The sequence below is a fragment of the Oncorhynchus mykiss genome, chromosome 31 (genome assembly GCF_013265735.2).
Source record: "Oncorhynchus mykiss isolate Arlee chromosome 31, USDA_OmykA_1.1, whole genome shotgun sequence".
Classification (NCBI taxonomy): Eukaryota; Metazoa; Chordata; class Actinopteri; order Salmoniformes; family Salmonidae; genus Oncorhynchus; species Oncorhynchus mykiss.
In genome coordinates, this window is record NC_050571.1 from 33,089,453 (window position 1) to 33,110,750 (window position 21,298).

General features: G+C 45.8%; 3 protein-coding genes across 6 annotated transcripts; all 3 read right to left on the minus strand.

The window, feature by feature from the left end:
- Positions 1–35: 35 nt before the first annotated feature.
- On the minus strand, positions 36–10,414 carry LOC110505036 (palmitoyltransferase ZDHHC5). 4 transcript variants are annotated; one of them, XM_021583978.2, is made up of 12 exons: positions 10,281–10,414; positions 7,050–8,390; positions 6,846–6,967; positions 6,606–6,763; positions 6,225–6,397; positions 5,382–5,484; positions 5,194–5,285; positions 4,843–4,975; positions 4,621–4,729; positions 4,404–4,510; positions 2,904–3,856; positions 36–2,386 (listed from the first exon to the last, which is right to left on the minus strand). In XM_021583978.2, the coding sequence occupies exons 2-12, from the start codon at positions 7,196–7,198 to the stop codon at positions 2,281–2,283; spliced, it is 2,205 nt and encodes a 734-aa protein (XP_021439653.2). In that variant the 5' UTR covers positions 7,199–8,390; positions 10,281–10,414; the 3' UTR covers positions 36–2,280. The 4 variants fall into 4 exon arrangements, 3 of the variants coding, with proteins under 3 accessions (XP_021439653.2, XP_021439654.2, XP_021439652.2); XM_021583979.2 differs by lacking the exon at positions 10,281–10,414 and adding an exon at positions 9,782–10,231; XM_021583977.2 differs by lacking the exon at positions 10,281–10,414 and adding an exon at positions 9,777–10,231.
- A 483-nt stretch (positions 10,415–10,897) lies between these two features.
- Positions 10,898–15,398, minus strand: LOC110505041 (polyribonucleotide 5'-hydroxyl-kinase Clp1). The gene is made up of 6 exons (XM_021583984.2): positions 15,186–15,398; positions 13,103–13,380; positions 12,868–12,975; positions 12,645–12,764; positions 12,313–12,450; positions 10,898–12,164 (listed from the first exon to the last, which is right to left on the minus strand). The coding sequence occupies exons 2-6, from the start codon at positions 13,376–13,378 to the stop codon at positions 11,469–11,471; spliced, it is 1,338 nt and encodes a 445-aa protein (XP_021439659.1). The 5' UTR covers positions 13,379–13,380; positions 15,186–15,398; the 3' UTR covers positions 10,898–11,468.
- A 3,541-nt stretch (positions 15,399–18,939) lies between these two features.
- On the minus strand, positions 18,940–20,930 carry selenoh (selenoprotein H). Its single transcript, XM_021583986.2, has 5 exons — positions 20,780–20,930; positions 20,284–20,404; positions 19,693–19,835; positions 19,487–19,608; positions 18,940–19,207 (listed from the first exon to the last, which is right to left on the minus strand). The coding sequence occupies exons 1-4, from the start codon at positions 20,913–20,915 to the stop codon at positions 19,502–19,504; spliced, it is 507 nt and encodes a 168-aa protein (XP_021439661.2). The 5' UTR covers positions 20,916–20,930; the 3' UTR covers positions 18,940–19,207; positions 19,487–19,501.
- Between the last annotated feature and the right edge of the window lie 368 nt (positions 20,931–21,298).

Genomic DNA, 21,298 nt, shown 5'->3' on the forward strand with positions numbered 1-21,298 from the left:
GCTGATCTTTGATTGAAGACAGACACGCTTTTCAGTCAGGTTGACCTTTTATTCTGAGAAGACACCTTAAACTCTTAAGGCCATTTTGGAAATGTCTTCTCCATGTTCTTCAGAAATATTTGACACTCTCCATTCAGCACAACCCACAACAATAGCAGCATTCTTATTTACTCACATATATTCTGTTGTTCAAAGCCCCCTTCCCCACCAGGAGAAAGTAAGACTCTCTAACCCTGTATGTCTGACTGCTTGTACTCATATAAACCAGGTGTGCATTTGACAAGGATATTCTCACACACACCGGGAGTACATTCAACACAACACACAAAATCACATGCACACCTACTGTACACGAGGGGAGGGGGGCATACAAACACTGACTGTGGCCACACTGCTGTGTGATTGGATGATAGTTTGTGTGCTTCAGAATTCCCTGAACAAAAACGTGCTACATTCAGCTAGCTTTGACATTCCAACTCTGTAGTGGGCTTGGATTAAACATACCACCTCCTCCTCTCAACCACACACACTCCTGACACACAAACACATATTTCTGTTTCTGACTGTGCCTTCCTAAACCTATTCATGGGCAAAATGTTAACTGTACCATAAAGATATTTTTTTTTAAACAACAGAAAGCAGATAAGGAAATCAAGAGGCCAGACAGAATGTCAACAAAACCAATTAAAATATGAAATACAATAGTTGTAAGAAATACTTTAAAATATATTTTTTAAACGCTTTGTTTTACTACGAACGGTCTCAAGGCAAAAAACGATCAAAACAGTCCTCAATTTCAAACCAACCCCGGCATCTGTCGCCTCCTAGACACATCATACATATACAAACAAAGAAAAAATAATACCTATGTTTATATCACCCCCCCAGAATTTGATTTGTTGGAATCTTCCAATTATATTAGAATCTAAGGACAAGGCACTATGATAGGGATGTGGTCTCTGGGTAGAAGTTACACTTCTGGGAATAGATTTAGAACCAGCTTACACTCCCTTAGTGCCCTAACAATTAGGGGCAAAAGGCCTCAATGTGTAGCGGCAACTTCCTCCAACTCCTGGATATAGAGATTGGTTTGGAATTGTGTTCAGAACGCAAAGGTTTTTCTGTCCGGTAAAATAAACATGACCCCTCACACTCTTAACATGTTTGGCTGACCATCCTTAAAGTTTTTCTAGCACTGATTGACAGAAAACATTTTGAACACCAAAATGACAGGCAAATCATTTAAAAGCTACGAAGAGAGAATTTGCATAATGTATCAATAATAAACATTTCTAGTGTACATTCCACAAAGAGGCGTGTACTGTATTTATGATTCGGAATAAACATTTTCTTTGTGGCTTTCAACATCCTCAGTGACGGGCCTCTTCAGCTGGCCGTCATATATACGATCACCAATCTCTTTGGATGAGAACTGCAGCGAGCTCTATGACTGGCTGATACAGCCATCAATCAAAACAAGCGATTAGTCTAACTCACATTCATAGTCATTCACAAACCCCAAAACGCTATCTCCAGCATCTGAACAATTGACCCAATAATTCTTAAAGATTCTTTAGGCATTTATATAAAAAACAATATAAAAAAAAGCTTTATAAAACTCAAATTAAACTGTGTTTGCAGGGGTTGAGGCATCATCTCTGCAGTCTAAATATTCGCTGCAGACTAATTACATGGGTGATCCATTGTGATTGGTCCATCCATTTGAATGGGACAGGAAGTCTTGAACCACTGAGCGCCACAATTGGTCAACAGTCCATATGCGCCCTCTCAGGCTCCATACTGATTGGTTCAAATGCACTCCTTTCCAGGATTATATTTTATCGTATAAATTCTCCATGTCCTAACGTACCGAAATAAATAATCTTTGTATATATGCGTTAAAGAGTTTAGTACCCAGCTGTCATAACAACGTTCATGTTATACAGTCTATGGCTCACAGACTGCGGAGAGGTTGTCCCATTCCATTACTGGTCAACATTCAGAGTTTCACTTCAGTCGCCATTCGATCCAATACGAAAGAAAGATTGGCAGTGAAAAGATGACCAGTGGCATTATAAAAGATACTAAAGTCATTGAAGTACCAGTGAGCCAAACACTTCTGTTCCACTATCCACTCCATATTGACCAAGAGCAGAGGATAGTCCTTTCATTGTGTGCGTGCATGTGATTGAATAACCATCTCCAAGTCTCCTCAGAGTAAGAACATTGGAATCTGTCCAGTGGAACATTCTATCTTCGGCTGAGGCGGATGTCTGTCACTCAAACCGATATCTCATAGGTGGTCCCTCCAACGCCAGTCACCTTCTTCACCCCGCCCACTGGTTTGGATGTGCTGTGATTGGCCAAGCCTGGGCGAGAGGTGGATCTGATTGTATAGGCATTAGGAAAAGGGGAGGGGGTTAAGGATGTAGATAGGGGTGACAGATGGAGGAGTGAGAAGAAGAGGTGAGTAGGTCCGATTCAAAAATAGACTAATAGAACAGGCCTTATGATAAGGTTACAAGAGTAGAAAGATCATTGAAAAGGAGGAAAAAGAGCCCAGAAATAGACAGTGAGAAAACAGTAGCATACTATAACTGCTCATGCTAACAAACACAATCACTCCTGTTTCACACTCCTAAACACATACTTGCATGCCTCTATATCAAGTAAACAGACTACAGATATCCTATTACACAGTTATACCCGAGCATGGTTTTGATCAACTTTAAAAAGACAGACTCCTCATAGACAAACACACACACAATCCAGCAGAAACACACTGACATCAAGAGGAGGAAAAGGAAGACTCACACAGATCAGGGAGGAAGAGGGCTCATATAGATCAATCAGGGAGGAAGAGGATGAAGAGTAGCAGGCTCGTGGCTCAGATCTCTACTCACTGTGGAGCCTGGGTCACTCTGACTCCGCCCTCTCCCGACAAACTGGCTCCTCCCATTGACCGAGCCTTGTGCTGGAGCCCTGCCTCCCCGGTGTAGGAGGGGGACTTCCTTAGGGAGGGGCCTCTGGGCGGGGGAGACACAGGGGGGTCCGGGGAACAGGCATGCGGGGAGGAGGGGGAGTGCTGTTCAGAGACGGGAGGAAGGGGGCGAATGGAGGAGGTGGCACGGAGGTGTGGGTGTCTGGAGTCCTGGTGTAGGAGGTGGTGCTGTGTCTCAGGGTGGGCAGCGTGTGGGGGATTCGGCGGGGGAGGGCTGAAGGTGCGGAGGTATGCCCTGTTGGGGGAGGAGAAAGAGGCAGAGCCCTGGAGCAGCTGGCCCTCTCTCTGCTGGGCCATCTGTGCTGAGAGGAAGGGTGAGGTGTACCCCTGCAAGGGCACGTCCCTGACCCCGGGGGGCGGCGAGGAGGTCATCGCCGTGGGAAACGCTGCAGGGGCGTGGGGCTTCTGTGGGGACAACTCGTGAGCGGCCGACTCAAACTCAGGGCTCTCGGACGGCGTCAGCAGGCTGTCGTAGGACAGGCTGCCGTTCTGAGGTGTCTGATTGGCCAGGCTCTTGTAGCTGGTGTCGGTGGTGCCCTCTGATTGGAGCGTGCCCAGAGTATTATGGTGTGTGTGGGCAGAGCGCATGCTGGAGGAGTGAGAACCACCGGTGGACAGGACCAGAGAGGAGGGGTAAGAAGTGTACGACCGCCCCCCTAGGGAGTACCCGGAGATACCCCCCGCAACCTCCCCACCCGTCCCACTGGACCCCCCGGGGCCTTCGCCCCTCTCCCCTCCACGTGCCGCCAAACCAATTACCGACCCCCCATCCAGGCTGCTGGGCTCAGACCGATAGCTGGCCTGGCGACTCGATTGGAGAATGGAGGGGGAGTCCAGACTGTCCCCACGAATCATCTGGAGAGCGAGAGATAGAGAGACAGAGAGAGGCAAGGAGAGCAGTAAGAGGTAGTGAAGGTAGAATGGAGGGAGGGAGGGAGGGAGGGAGGGAGGGAGGGAGGGAGGGAGGGAGGGAGGGAGGGAGGGAGGGAGGGAGGGAGGGAGGGAACATATGTTACAAAAGGGATTACTTTGAGGAGACATTCCTCAACAGAAGACAACAGACACTAGAGGACTTCTGGGGAATCACACGATCAAGACCACTAACATCAGCACCACAAGAACAAACACCTCAGAAGATACAGGCATTGGAAGTAGATGGAGTCACGAGCACAGACCTTTTCACAGACATTCACGACACACACAGAGAGATGACACTAACAGACTTACTCATCAACCGATGGCCACAGAGCGATCAATTCAATGTAAAGGAAAGAAGGGACAGGACCCGAGAGGGGCCTGTCAGAAACCTCTGCTCGTCCCACCTGGATGCCCTCGGCTTAACCCTTCTACAGCGGATCCATCAACTGATTTGACCTTTTGTTTAACGTGTGTGTACGCGTACCTTGTTTGGGTGTGTCAGAGCTGTGTGGTTCCTCTGTGGGCTGCTATAGGCCGGCCGGTACTTGTACATAGAGGGAGTGGACGGACCTTCAGACAGCAAGCTGCTTTCTGAGGGGAAAAAAACATGTTTATATATAAAAAAACAGTGTTACAAACTAGACAGCATGTCCGTGTGGGATACTTGAGCGAGTGTGTGTGCGCGTGCGTTCACTGCTCACCCTCGGTGTCTGCGCGGGGCAGGCCAGGGTAGCGGACCTCCGGTTTGGGAGGAGGTGGAGGCTCTGCATCTGCTGACTGGCTCTCCATCTGCTCCAAACTGCTCTTAGACTGACAGGGACAGGAAAGGGACAAGACTGTTCATATGACACAAATGAGAGTGAGCGCTGCATCTGTGAAAACCCCTGTATGTTAGATCTGTGTGTGTGTGTGTGTGTGTGTACCCGGCTGCTGTGGTGGTCGTTCTGGATGCCGTTGTCCAGGACTTTGGCCTCTAGCTGTGCCTCGGAGAGAGGAGGACGGAGAAAGGGAGGCTGCACCTCCACTGTCTGCTTCCCCCGCCACCGCCCCACGTACCTGACAGACGGGAAAACACATGAACGACCCTAAACTTACCACTGAAACACAAACTTCATACTCCATTACACACACACATATATATTGCTAGATATTTTACTTAGTTAACAACCATAACTCTTAAGCTACACCGAGTTGTCCCCCCCGAGAGTCTTGTTCAACCAGAAGCTGCAACAGCAGAGGAAAACAGGAGGAATGAAGGAGAGATGGTCACTAACCTGGGAGCCTGAGAGCTACAGAGCACGTGCGAGACGTTCCTAAGACAGCCATTGGTGAAAGGGTTAACTCCACCCCTAAACTTCCCTGTAACCTGAAAGAGTGAGAGACACAGAGAGAGAATCCATTTTTAGATAATCTGGATCATGTTGGCCCTCTCAGAGGAGCACACCCAGATAGACAGACGTACCTGCTCGTTAGTGGTCCTACCCCGAGCTACCAGTACCATGTGGAAACCAGTAAGACCTGCTACTGGGATGAAGAAGAGACCAGCGGTACACATCGTAGCCATACTGGGAACACACAGTCAAGGACACAAACTAAATCAGTGCAACAACAAGACTGTGTGTGTGTCTATGGTCGTGTCTACACTTGACACTTACATGTGACTTCTGCTATCAGAATAGGAAGATCGCATTGAAAAGACGGGTTTAGATGCACAAAAGTGGCTTTGTGGTCTGATTGTGTTCAGATCTGTCTGACCACTTCAGGAGCTGGTCAGAGATGCATTGTGTGTAGATTTCTCCTCAGTCTGGACACAATCAGGCTACCGAAAGCATATAGAGTCAGCGCTCCTCCCACAAGTCTCCACAAAAATTGTGTTTTGGGAACGAGAGGCACCTTTTCATTATAACGTTGGGGGAAATACGTTCCTAGCGTGTGAGGAACGTGTTTGCTGGACTCCTAAACGCTAACCAGCTAGCTAACTAAAAAAATATTTATATTTTTGTTTGGCTAAAGTTATGCTGACCTATTTTCAATCCCTTTAGCGTTGCTTGCTAGCTAACAGAGGTTAGCCGGCTAGTTAGCTACAGTAGTTAGCTACTGCCATCGGTTGCTGTATCATATTTAGCCTATTCCACCGTTTGTAGAATGGATACCTGCATTTGAATATAGCGCGAGAAAAGGGAATCCGGACACACTGTGGACACATTTAAATGTAGGTGTCGATGCATGACGAGATCAGAACTCCATGATCAGAACAATAAAGCTACATGAACCTGTCAGGTCTAGACACGGCCTATAAGGATACGTGACAGAGGAGTGAACACTGTCCAGCTGGTGCTGGTGCTGGAGGATGTACAGCAGGCCGAAGCCAAACACACCCATGATGTGGATCGTCAGGGACAACAGGAACAGGAAGAAGTGACGGTAGTTTCTGCGCCCGATACAGTTGTTCACCCACGGGCAGTGGTGGTCAAAGTCCTGCCAGGTCACACACACACACACACACACGTCAAACGGTCACAAAAGGGTCAAGAAATAAGACAAAAAATACCAATCAAATAACTGTTTTGCTGATATTTCTACGGCTGCCTCTGACAACTTGTTACGACACAGTTGTCACCGGTCATACCGCGTGTAATGTTAGCACGGTGGCAGTCTGGAGCAGTGTGTGTGTGTGTGTGTTTACCTCCACACAGTTGTCACACACAGAGCAGTGTGAACAGCGGGGCGGTCTGTAGAAACGGCAGCTGGAGCACCACTTCATCCGGACCTGAATGCCCTTAACTTCCACCGTTTTATAGAGCGGAGCGCGGAAATCATCCTCTTTATCCTCATCCTCTTCCGCTGTGAACACACACACACACACACTGAAACACTTTCTTTACACCTTATTAAGACAGGCATCTCTAACACACACTCTGCTTACCTCTGGGAAAGACCCCTGGGTCCATAAAGGTGGCCATGCAGAAGTTGGCGAGGGTGAAGAGGAAGACCACAGCGTTATAGATGGGAATGACGGAGGAGACATGCTCTGACAACCACGGACACCTGGAGGGAGAGGGATGGGGTGAGACAGAATTTTTATATGGAATTCAGTGTGTGTGTGTGTGTGTGAGTGAGTGTTACTCACGTGAAGCAGAAGAAGAGCGTGGTGGAGCCGACCAGGAAAGTGGTTGCCGCGGAGACGGGAACGAAGCGACTGGGTCGGAACGGGCAGGGAGGAGAGGCGGCGGGGCCCCCCACCTCCCCACCTAGTCCCCCACTACTGAACCCCGGCATCAGAGGGAGGGAGAGAGGAGGAGGGAGCGAGGTAGAAGATGTATATCTAAAGAGAAGGATGTTGGAAAGGTCAGAGGGAAGACCTCAGTGTCCGTATGGGATAAGGGGGCATGATGGTAGATGGATGGGAAGGGTCTTAGGTAGCAGAAATAGTATTATTAAAGAAAGCAGCCATTTGGGAGAAACATCTTAAGGTAGCCAGATATTTGCACTTTGGCCACAAAAACCACTTAAACACTTATTTTATAGTAAAGTCTACACCTTTGTTTGCATATGTGTAGATCTTTGCAGGTATATCTACAGCTAGCTAGATAGCTAGCTATACATTTCATATCTTTTGAAAACAAAACTATACAATATCATACAAAAATTTCAACTTTCTAAAAAATATTTCTGTGTGGCTTTCATGTAACCTTATTTGGTGCAACAATATACATAAATCAACCAAATCTTTCCTGTCTACTGCAACAAAGACCCACAAGGGCACACACAATTAACTGCTTTTACAAATACTTCCTGACCTGGTGAGACAACAAACTAACCCTAACCCTCCACCTACATCTATCACTACTATTTACAAACTCTCTTGTAAGGGGCAGAAATTAGGAGGTTGTAGCAGGACTGCCTGTAAAACAACAGAACAGGGGTGTCTAGCAGAGCAGTGACCATCCACTGAACTCTGGTCTTGTACAAGGTGTATCTAGGCACTGAGTGTGTGTGTGTGAGACAATGTGATTGGGTGAGACAGAAAAGTGTGACAGAATGCTTGCAAAGGGGATAGTTCCAGGGTCTATATTCTGGGGAGGCAGCCGTTGGGACAAAAAAATTAAATAAAAAATGTAAAGCTGCCCAGTAAAAATCCAAGCCCGCCCGCATGCAGCTTTTAAAAAGCCTGTATACAAAAGCTCTCAAATGTTGTATACACTATTCAGTGCTCTGTCCGTCTAAGAGAGCGTTCATATCCACAGGTGAGATCAGTCTTGTCTGATCAACTTGGTCAATTAGCTGTTTTTTTTTTGCTGTTTGTTTTAGTCTTTGTAACAGTGCAGGTTAAACCCATCCCATCTCTGAAACCACCGTAGACACGCCTCCTTTCCCATGATGCCAAGCAGAAAGAGGAAGCCACTCAGACAACTGCAGGTCGTCTCAGTCCAGTGTTCTAGCACATGGTTGTTGTCTATAACAGCACCTCCTGAAACACAGGGAAACAGAGGGCATGTTACACAACTACTAGATTACATCAATAGCATTAACCAACACCACAAGCTTCAACCATTAGTAATTACACACACAAAACCACAAACGCAGCCAAGAACAACATATTGTTGCAAGGTGTGACAATAACGTGTTCTTTACATAGCTAGTTGTTGCATGCCACAGAAGTGTATGTACGTCTAGGGAGTGGCAGGTCGTGTGTTGAAACCTGACAATTATGTCAACTGTACTCCATCTTCATTTCCCAGTAGTGACTAACGAGGTCAAAACGGGTATCTAAAAGCGTTTCTCACGCTCTCTCTCTCTCACACGTATTCATAAATATACAACAGCACACTCACCCACACAGATCTCATGTAATACCTGGGGGATAAGTCCTGTTCCGTTATCACACTGAAAACGGTTCTAAGGCAATGGTGGAACCTGAGCATTAGAACACACCTCTACTACAACCTTCAACAACCTAGCTAGCTACTCTACACACCCCCATCTATGGCAGAGGCGCACAAAAGTACATACCGGTACAATCAACAACACCTGACATACAAAATATTCTGTAGATAATGTTTAAAGCAAACACTACATATCTTATTAGCACTAAAACAACCCTAAGCCTTCTCTACGCGGACCGTATCTGTATCTGAAAACAGGCTGCTGAATGTTGGAGGTCGTGTGACCTACTGTTAGCAGACGACTAATCATCTCCATGCAGCACACACATCAAATCCCCCTGATTTAAACGGCTGTTAATCCTGAAATATCGCTGTTCAGCAGAGTAACATTACCCTGCCTTTGACCCTGTCACGTTAGCTTCCAAACATTATGTCTGTTAGTGAGGAGTCTGACAGCCAGCACTTCACTTATATCAAGTCTGCTAACTCAAACTATAAAGTGTCCGATTGCATGCCCCATCGTCGATGCTAAACACAGCCTGTCAGCTAATCATGTTCTACAGGAGATGCTAGGTATGTAGCTAGTTAGCTGGCTACATAGGCATTGTAATTGTGTCCCAATGAATCTGTACATGTACGTTTATTTTACGCCTGCTGCGATGGGTTAGTGTACATGTGACAAAATTAAAAGACAAGGGGATAATTACTACGCATTTTGAGAGCTGTTGGGACTCGAAAGTTACGTGAAACTGTAACCCCCAGTATAAAAAAAGTGACCTAGCCTAACGTTCGTTACTCCTTAGTCCAAGGACCATTTAAAATGTTAAGGCGAATTGGCTCTGGAAGCCAAAACAGCCAAATACTCCATCTAAACGTGAATCGATTCTCAATTGGGGTACGTTTCTAGAAACACAAAACCCTCTACTTTCATATCACATTAAAACAATTTCACAAATGCAAAATGCACTTACTGTACCGGGTTAACAGTTGCAGCGGACAGTATTTTTCAGTGACATGTTTGTGGCGTTTGTCTTCCGTATACACAGGTGTTCAGATTCGCAGATAACGTTAGCTGTCTGCGTAAACAAACACTAACATGGAAATATGGCCGTGTGGGAACCCAAACGCTATGAAGTTGTGTAACAATTTAACCTTTTGTTTGAAAAATATTAATATTTGATGTTAAAATATAAGGTCATTATGCTTCCAAAATCGTACCGCAAGCGAATCGTTTTCATGTTCAGACCGAGTGTCGTTAAAAATACTCCCCCGCACAGAAGACGCCTTCGTCCAATGACTCGTTATGTATAATGGAACATATAGTCCTGATCAAGGAATACATGTTAGCTGACTAGCTAGCCAAACCAGGGCAAGTTTGTCGCGACGACCTGTGTTTGATCACCGCTTGAGACAGAACTATAAACAATCAGTTACTTAAATATTGGGGAAAGCAGTTCACCAAAAACAGGGCATACCTGACATCCAGGGCTGATGTTTTCAAGTTCTTAATATGTGGGTGAGTTTCGAGTCCCGAGGCTAGTTAGCTACTAGCTAGGCCAATGGGCGGGGGGGGGGGGGGGGGGGGGGGGGGGTTATTTTACACTGGCCCGTGTTGAACCAGGCACAAACCCATCACGGCATCCGGAGGAGCGCCCTTCTCAAATCGAACAGTAATCGTGCAACGTCCAGAAACATTATTTTCCATAAAATAAAGGTTTCAATTGAACTAGTTTTAATTTCGGAAGAAAGATTTAACAATCACTTTTGCATGAGAAACAGAATCCTAATAATTACATTCCTTTTATTTTGAGCCGACCCCCGTTGGACAGAGCGGGGCACCTGGCGCCAGGTCGGTTCCAAATCGAATTGCAATCAACTTTCAGCCGGTGCAAAACACACCTGCGCCCGGGCGAGATTAATCGAACCCACTCAATGTTCGCACGCCGGAACTCGCTCCTTTAGGTGGGACGTTTGTCCAATCAGTGATTGAGATTAGCGTCATTCCCACAAATCTCTTGGCCTTCGCGGGTGAGTCGGTATGCCTATGAGGGACAACATTTGAAAGCTTTCAACATGCCAGAGGTCGCTCAGGATAGTGATCTGTTATCTAAAGCAGGTTAAAGAGTCATATCTAAAACATTGCTGGAAATGGCACATTTTATTTAAAAATGTATTTTCACAATAAAAACAATCATACCAAACAGTCTTGTGTGGGAAAACAACTTGAGACCAGTTTCTGTACATTGGAATTAACAATTTGAATGAAAAAATATTTACAGCCGTTTTCCCTCCTCCCTCAACTCCATTCCTCTCCACCCAACACTAAACCCCTCCCTCCTCTATTCAACACTCTCCACCCAACACTTGGGCGGTCTTTCATCTCTCCCTTATCAGTTGAGTGTGAAGCCAAATATTGACAGAACAGATACCACTCTCCTAGTCTAGGTACCACTCTGTTAAGCTATCCTTCCAACCCTTGTCATATGCCAAAGATAGATTTTTGGTACAAGGAGTGTAAATGTTAGCTAAACAGAGCAAGCAGGCTACTGCTCTGCTGCCCCAAACTCTGTGCTACTGAAAATAAACTCCTTGACAAGAGCCATCAGATTTCAGACATACTGCATCTCTCGCTCTTCCTCTGGCGTTTTCCCCTCTCTCCTCCTCTATTTGAGGTCGATAAAGCGAATGTCCATGATGAGCAGTGTGTGTCTGGGGAGGGGTCTTGGGGCGGGCGAGAGCACAGTCATCACCTGTGCCTGTGTGTCCACGTTAGTCACCACAATGAACCCACACACCGGGCTCTCCAGCAAGCCCCTGCGCACCCCCCCAGCCACCTCCTCCCCCTCATCGGCACAGCTTACGCTCAGTACGTGGTGCGTGAGATCGCGACCTGGGGTCACAGGGACAAGCTTCAGCTGGGTATCGTCCTGCGACATCCCCAGAGGAAGGCACGAATCGGGGATGGATGGCGCTCCGATCTTGTAGATGCGCACGTCAGAAAAGCGCACGTCGAAGGCGTGAGGGTAGAATGAGACACCGCGGAAACCGTAGAAGTACTCCCGGATCTTGTCGTCCCGAGCCTCGCGCCGACAGTCTTTGGAGCGCTCCACGACCCCTCCGGATTTGGGTAACAGCACGACTCGGACGAAATGCGGCAGGTCCCGCTTCAGCTCGTTGTAGAGCCTCTCCTGGTCCAGCACCAGAACCACATCCACCTCGAAGGCTGAGGCGCAGTGGACCAGGGCCTGGTATCCAGAACCCTTTACCCATCCACAGGTGTTGATGATGCAGCCGCCCACACTGGCTTTCCTGTTCACCTCACAGCGCTGGGAAAACACCTCCGCCAGACATGATGTCAACTAGGAGGGAGGGAGAGAGAAAGAGAGAAATGGATGGGGAAGAAAGAGCGAGAAAGATTACATACACCAGGGGGGAAAAGTCCATTACAAAGTTCTGGGTTCATATAACCTAATGCCATAACCAGAGGTGATCGGTGTCATCTTTCACCTTGTTGTAGAGTTTGATGTTGGTTCCTGGTGTGGTGGAGCCAAAGTGGTAGACCAGCGGAGCCTGTACTGAGTACCCCTCCTCCACGTCAGCGGGACGCTCAATACACAGCGCTGACATTGTGCCCGGGACTGACACCTGACAGGAAAGCATCACGTCATCAACAGCACTAACCAGACACAGCCAGTCAACACCATCACAGAAACATGATTCATTTCAATATTACATGCAATTATCCTTATTAGCATAATAGCAGTGCTAGTAGAGGGGACCAGTAGCAAAGAGGCGATATGCACGCCTCCATCCACAGAGACAACGTATTCATGTCTCACCCCACTCTGGCCCACGTCGAGCTCCACCAGTGTAGGCCTCCTGCCCAGTCTGACAGCGTAGCTCAGCAACAGCCTGCACACCGTCGACTTCCCCACGTCTGTAGGCCCCACCACCATCACCTGGGGGACAACGTTGAAGCAACGTTTACACAACAAGCGAGCATACACACACTGACCAAGGGCCACTTCTCACAAACAGACACACACACAGCCGAACACTGACCCGTGGGCCCCTTTCGTTGTCTCTCTCCGCCTGTCGTCTCATCTGTTCCAGTGCGGCGTGGGTGTTCAGGTAGAGCAGCATGGGTGTGTCCTTTGATACGTACGCCACCTAGAAGAGAGCGAGATCAACATATTTCTGCATCCTTCACTCCTAGCAGTGGCAGATACCAAGGCAGACGTTTCAGCCATGCACATATCCCCCTCCATTCATCGGTTACTCCTCCACAGCCTCTCACCTCTGTCTTCCCTGAGAGAGAAACACTGCAGCCCTGCCAGGTGAACACAGCGATCTTGGAGCCCGGTGGGAACGTGTACTTCTTGTTGCGGTTGAGCTCCGAACCAAAGACTTCAGCCAATCCCGTGAGCAGCTCCAGCTGCACCTTCTCCCCAGCCTCCACCTCGAACCGCAGCTCTGTCTCTTTCTCCAGGTCGAACCTCGTCCCCCCCCCACCAGCACCCGCCCCAGCCCCCGCAGCCTCCTCACCAGTCTTCTCTGGGCCCTCAGTCGCCATGGCTGTACAGAGACAAAGTTTCGATTTAGCCTCAACAACACTGATACTTCACCGACATGGCTGCTTCATCTCTGCCATGTGATAAGTTAAATTCAGTTGAATTGAAGCAACAGCCACTAGTATGCACGGTCCAATAGTATCCACATCACTTTCATGTGCATATCTGGTGGCACATGAAAGTTAGCCGCATCCCCCTACCAACCCTCACTCACCTGCTTCTCCCTGGCCGCTCTTCCTGCACATCTATCCCTCCATCAGTTATCTAAATATAATTTAGCCTTAACGGCGAGCGGGGCTGCAGACCCTGATGAGTCTTGTGTTGTTATATTTGTACATTTGTTACAGTGGAGCAGAGTGAGCAAAGTTGATCCATTGTATCATTTCATCACGTGTTATAAGTACACTGTCGTGCAACCTCTGTGCCAGAGAGGGGAAATTGAGCACAGCTTCACCACAGGCATGCTTGCAGCAGAGAAGACGGCTTGTCGCTAGCCTAAACATTTTTTATTTATTTTTTAAATATACCCATATTACCAGAGATACCTTTTCTCTCTATCGGGAATCACACTCATTTGATGTAATTTCACAAACCATGTCACGGTCCGCGAATTATTGGTTTGATAACAATGTTGTCCAGTCATGTTACATAGCTAGCTAACCACCTAGTAACTTCACAGTAGGTCTAGGCAACTGAGATGTTTTATTTAACTCAGCAAGTCTTATGAACAAATTCTTATTTACAATGACGACCTACCACGACCAAGACCAAACACAGCCGGTTGTGATACCTGGAATCGAACCAGGGTCTGTAGTGACACCTCTAGCACTGAGATGCAGTACCTTAGACGGCTTCGCCACTGAATGGCAGAGGAAGAAAGAAAAAGGGCATGCTACTCATGAAATGTGCTTCAAAGATTCATATAGGCCTAATGGAAACCTAAGCTAAATAAAAAAATGTATTTTTGGTGCTCCTTAATTTGTTTGACGCCTAACGTTTGAAAGTTGTGAGCAGTGTGTGTTTGTGGTAGAGAGGGAGGGAGATGTGTGTGTTAACTGAAAAGTAAAGGTTTTATGCAGTGTTTTCCCTTACTGCCACAATGACACGCAGATCATTATGCATGTAAAGTTATATTCCTTCCTTCCATTCCTCCAGCCAAATCACAGGTAGGCCTATACAAATATGAGCAAATCAGCCATTCTGTTCAGTATTCTATAATACACTGAACAGTGTAAAGTTAAATTCAACGTGTTGTACTGAGTAGAAGGGCGACTTTCAATGACAGGTTTCTGCGTAACACATAAGCAGAACATCTGAAACCGGAACAAACGTCCGGGGACGGGGCGAACAGGACAATAGGCCACTGACATCTCCCCCCCCATCGTTAGTAAAAATGTGGCATGGCATCGCATCGTTAGTAAAAACGTGGTATCGTGACAACACTACAAGTCTCTGGTACAGGCCAAAGCAGAACAGTAACGAGTGCCAATCATTTACAACACGTAGCATAAATTACATGTTGAGAAGCTACAAATACGTTGATCAAGAGGGGTGTTTATTTCTACCTTTATATATTAACAACTTTTAACGGATAGGTACAAAAAAGTGAGCGTATAAAGTCCAATATCATGCGAAAAGTAAATAACAATGCTAGCTAATGTTAGCATGTAGGCCAGCTATCCGGCAATGCCTGGCTAGAACCGTACCAGCGCAAACCTGCTTGAATGCATAGAACTGAGAGTTTATATATTTATATCCTTTTTTTTTTTAGATAATCGTTTGTGCCAACATACTACATTTGCTACTTACAGGATAAGTGATTGGTCCTAAATTCGTTTTCAAAGCGTCCTCCACCTCACCGGAAGACCACCATAGAACGATAGTCCGACAGACGTCATTCTTCTTAGAACCAATCAGCGTCTGTGATTGTGTAGCTCGTTGACGCGTTTAAAAAAAGTATGAAATCCGGTTGATTTAATTTGCGGTGCTTTTGTTGAAGCACAAAAGCCTATGCTTGCACACATTCCATACTTTTCGAAGCAAAGACAGAAGAACAGTATACAAACAAAGCAGCTTTATTCTCCATAGATTAAAAAATATATATATATATATATTAAAAAACATTAGATAAGACATCTCACATTGGAAATTGATGAGTGGATAATCAGCAATAGCAGCAAATTTACTGAACAAAAGTATAAACGCAACATGTAAAGTGTCTGTCCCATGTTTCATCAGCTGCACAAAAAGCTTATTTCTCTCGAAATTTGTGCACAAATTTGTATACATCCCTGTTAGTGAGCATTTCTCCTTTGCCAAGATAATCCAGCCACCTGACAGGTGTGGCATATCAAGAAGCTGATTAAACAGTATGATCATTACACAGGTGCATCTTGTGCTGGGGACAATAAAAGTCAGCTCTAAAATGTGCAATTTTGTCACGCAACACAATGCCACAGATGTCTCACGGTTTGAGGGAGTGTGCAATTGGCATGCAGACTGGAGGACTGTCCACTGGAGCTGTTGCCAGATAATTTAATGTATATTTCTCTACCATAAGCTGCCTCTGTTTTAGATAATTTGGAAGTACGTCCAACCGGCCTCACAATCGCAGACCATGTGTAACCGCGGCAGCCCGGGACCTCCACATCCGGCTTCTTCATGGTCTGAGACCAGCCACCCGGACGGCTGATAACTGTGGGTTTGAACAACCAAATAATTTCTGCATAAACTGTTAGAACATTTCAGAGACGCTCACCTGAGTGCTCGTCTGCATCTTAACTGACTTCAGTGGGCAAATGCTCACCTTTGATAGCCACTGTCATGCTGGGGACGTATGATCTTCACGGATGAATCCTGGTTTCAACTGTACCGGGCAGATGCCAGACAGTGTGTATGGCCTCATGTGGCCAATTGGTTTGCTGACATCAACGTCGTGAACAGAGTGCCCCATGGTGGGGTTATGGTATGGGCAGACAACAAACACAATTGCATTTTATCAATGGCAGTTTGAATACACAGAGACACCGTGATGAGATCCTGAGGCCCATTGTCGTACCATACATTCGCCACCTATCCTCATGTTTTAGCATGATAATGCACGGCCCCATGTCGCAAGGATCTGTACACAATTCTTGGAAGCTGAAAAGGTCCCAGTTCTTCCATGGCCTGCATACTCACCAGACATGTCACCCATTGAGCATGTGTGGTATGCTCTGGATCGATATGTATGACAGCGAGTTCCAGTTCCCACCATTGTCTAGCAACTTCAGATAGCAATTGAAGAGGAGTGGGACAACATTCCACAGGCCACAATCAACAAGCTGATCAACTCTATGCGAAGTCAATGTGTTGCGCTCAATGAGGCAAATAGTGGTCACCAGATACTGATTGGTTTATTGATCTATGGTATCTGCAGTGCTTGACTAGGGCAGGAGCTCACCGGAGCTGAGTACCGGCACCTAATACTGCTTGAGCACCTGTTTGTCTTACAGAATATTAGCTAAAAGTATTGTGGAGCTCCTATACCTTGATATAGACAGTACCGGCACCCAAAATGAGTACCAGCACATATTTCAGTCCAAGTCAAGCACTGGGTATCTGTGACCAACATATGCATGTCTGTTCGATCCATAAATGAGGGCCTAATGAAGTTATTCATTTGGCTGATTTCCTTATGAACTGTAACTCAGTAAAATCTATCTTTGAAACTGTTGCATGTTGCGTTTATATTTTTGTTCAGTGTATATTGGTACCCAGTGTTTCCCAAACTGTGAAGCAGTAACCCTCCTGGGTAAACAAGCCAGCTCCTCATGCATCAAGCCCCATTTTGTCACATAGTGGTCATCATTATGGACAGACATGATTTTTGAAGGGGATACTCAGGGAGCTGCTAGGGTTTTACTTGGAGTACACTGACAGTATATTGAAAATATTTTGGGTACCACAGTTGTACAGTAACCTAATAGAGGAAATGTGTTGCACTGCAAAGAGACACCGCTATAAGTCATCGTTGTCCTTGCCAGAGGAGCTTGTCGCTTGGGTCATCAGAAGAAGAACAAGGATAAAGGAGAAACTGACAGACGGTTTTCAAAAATGATTTTGGATCAGTGGATCATACTCATAATCGTTGAGTTAGGTAAAGCCATCTACTGTAAGTGTCAGGGCTCAGTCCGAAATACAGAATTTCACTGGGTCTCTATTCATTCTTCAGTGCCTCCTCCAGGGCTGCAACCACAATTGCAGGTTCAGGGAACTTCCGCCTGGCAGTTGGGCCTAGCTTTATGCCCATCCAGAGGCACACCGCCACAGGAAGGAAAGATGGATAGTACAAGAAAAAGGACAGCTTCTGGGTGCCGCAGTGAATCCAAAGATGCCAAAGATAAACAATATGGTCCGTATTTCCAGACACCGAATCGTGCACTAAAAAGCACTTTCAATGACGAGTCTGTGTCCAGTAAACAGGCCCTATGACATGGAAGTAATCACCTTTCCCTCCCTCCACAAAAGTGTGACCTCCAGGCTTTTCTTGCAGGGTTTCTGGGAGTTCAGAACCACAATGAGGATTGGACGGGCGGCCAGGAGGGCGTCTCGCACCCCCCTCAGCACACGTATTAGCTCTTACTGCAGAACGACAGAACAGTCACAACTCACTATCACACATTTTCATTTTCAGTGGCAATTTGTCTACGACTTTTAAGTGTTCTGTTCTTTTCCTGTACACTGAGATTATCCAGATGGTACAGATGAGCTATTGGTGATGGGAATAAATTGATGTAGTTATGGGAAATTGACTCAATGTATTTACCTAAATTGATGTGGTTATGGATAATTGACTCAATGTATTTACCTAAATTGATGTGTGGTCCCAAAAGTGGTAATATTCTTTAGGGGGGGTGGCTGTGGGTATTTCAGTACTCAATGACCCCCCCTCTCCCTCTGTTGTCCAAGTCCTGCTCCTCTTTTCTCCCTCTTCCAGTGTCTCCTCCTGTCCCCTTGTTGCTTCCCATCCAAAACACATGCAAAAAAAAGCTGCACCAACAGCAGTCAATCTGTTACTGAACTTCACAGCTGCACTGTTCAAGTATTTTTTCTGTTAAATGTTCAGTGGACATTTTAAAGTAGTCCTTGCGCATAGAATAGTTTAACTTTGACATATTTTAAAGTGAAAAATGAAAGTCTCAGCATCACTCTGTTATGGTGTAATTGCCTGACTAAATATCCATTTAGGTGCCATAACATGTGTACGGCTTAAAATAGAAAGTGACAGGACAGGCATCAAATAAATAATGTTGGAGGGTGAACATCTGGGGGTGAATAAGGTCTACATTGGAATTAGAAAAAAAGCCAAAATAAAACAGAGGTGATGGAGGTGCAAGAGACTGAGGGCATCAGATGGGCGTTTATGTCCTCTGCTAAATTTAGTTCATATCATATTTTACAAATAGCAAGTTAATTCCAAATTCCATTCACAGCCAAGCACATGTCAGACACATGGAATGTGTCAGAGTACATGTTACCTACTTCTAAATGATGCCTAATTTCCAAATGTGACACACTGAAGGAAATGTAGAAACAATCTTTATTCTTCATAGACATACAAAAGCAGGTGAAAGATTTTACAGCCTTACTGGATAATATGAACAAGAAGAGAACAGTAAAAGCAGCAATATTGTAAAAAGAGGGACTGTGAGAGACACCATTAGATGTCGCTGTGTATCCAGGCCAGAGGAGCTTGACGCTGGGGTCATCAGAGGAAGGACTGGGGTGCAACCCGGTTTGGTCAGTCCTCATCATTCTGCGTCCAGCTGCTACAAACCCCAGATGACTGGCTGCAAAGAACAAGAGGGACAATTCGCTATTTTAGCCAAAAATGATCATGGACAATTGGATAATGACATATTTGATCCAATCAAATAAGTGGATTGCATTGATTTAGTGCTGTTCTCTTGGTCTGTTTTATTACTGGCTCTAGTAGCCAAACCCTCTCAACCAGTCTGGCCAATTCAAATGGCTTTCTTTCTCTCACAGTTTTGGTCAATCCGATTTGAATCCAGTCTTTTGAATTCGACCTTGAAGCACATAACTTATACAGTTCTGCCTATACAGACCTTCATCAAAGGTGTCTATTCAGTCTTTAGCGCCTTCTCCAGGGCAGAAACTACAACCTCTGGCTCAGGAAACTTCAGCTTGCGAGGTGGGCCTTTCTTTATCCCTGACCACAGACAAACCTCTGTAGGAGAGGAGAGTAATGGATTAAACAAAAGAAAAGGAGACAAAAGACATTTCACACAGATAGATCCCTGGACATCCTTACCTTTCTCTCCTTCAAACAGAATCACTTCAAAACTTTTACTCCGGGGCTTCTGGGGGTTCAGCACCACAGTGAGGTCTGGACAGGCAGCCAGGAGGGCAACTCTGACCCCCTCGGCATTACGCCCATACACTCGTCAGCTTTTACTGCCGTAAGACAACAGAACAGTGAGCGTTAGTTAACTGGTTGTGTTTACCTGCAGCAGAGATGTAGCTTATTTGTTTGCACTTTAATTTTTTTTGCTAATTGTGTAAATGTTGTTAGACGACAATAAGCTATATCAGGGCTCTCCAACCCTGTTCCTGGAGAGCTACAGTCCTGTAGGTCCTCACTCCAACCATAATCTACAACACCACCGATTCTAACAATTAGCTGGTTGATAAACTGAACCAGATTAGTGCCAACTGGGATTGGAGATAAACCTACAGAAGAGTTGCTCTCCAGGAACAGCATTGGAGACCCCTGAGTAATACGCATGCCAGATACCATTTTCATTTGATGGACACTGAAATGCAACGTCCAATTAATTTATATTTCGTCATCTTTTTCCGTCACCCAAATGTAATGGGTGTTATTGGTGTGTTCAGTTCTCACCAGTGTTCAATGACCACCCTCTGGCCTTCTGTGACAATCTCCGGGTGGTCGTCCTCTCCTTTACCCCTCTTCCCCTCCACGGACGACTCCTCGGTCTCCACCTTGCGCTTCAAAACACGACCTGTCCAACAACAGACAGTGGGGTTGGCCAGAGATGAAGAGGCGAATCGAGTAGTTTCACTCTCGCCGAAATGTACTTTCTATGCGCATTTATTTGGACCTAAACTTGTCGCCTGCCTTTCCGCCTTTGGGACGACGACTCCAATGGTTAGGACGGAGACAATCTCGTCATATATATACACAGATCTCTGGGTTAGCTACTGTACAAGTCAACAAGCTAGTGTTAGTTAACTAATCGGCCCTTAAATAGCAAATGTAGCTAGCTCGGAGTCGTCTGTCTCGGATTATGGTCTTGCGATTTATCTTGTAAGTCAATGACAACTTATCTCATGAATGCGTGCAATTTTCTGAATAAACTAGATTTTGTATAGTTTACCTGCTTTAGTAAGGGAAGCCATTGCTGTTATTGATCTTGTGTAATGAGTGAACTTTCGCGCGTTTTGTGGGCTTGGGAAATGGGTTTCTTCTTCTTTGGTAGAGTTTAACGGTGGTTGGCATCCAATATATTGCATTACCGCCCCCAACTGAACTATAATATAAATACATGACACTTTGTGATACAAAATGGTCAAAGTGGAAACGGCTAAATTAAATCAAAAATATTGAGTTACCCTACCAACTACACTCATTAAAACCCACCACCTTATTTGATCCTATCCCAGGCCAACAACCTGAGAGGACAGGACACTACCACTCAACACACCCTGTAACTCTTCTGAAGTCAACTCATAACCCCAAGTATTTCTCTGCAGCTGCCAACACATCTATTTTCTGTGACTTTTGTTCCATCTCTGCTCTGATAAACATTGATATGAACACTAAGAAGCCAACCTTACTGAAACATATTTGTTTTATATACCTTTATTTAACTAGGAAGGTCAGTTAAGAACATATT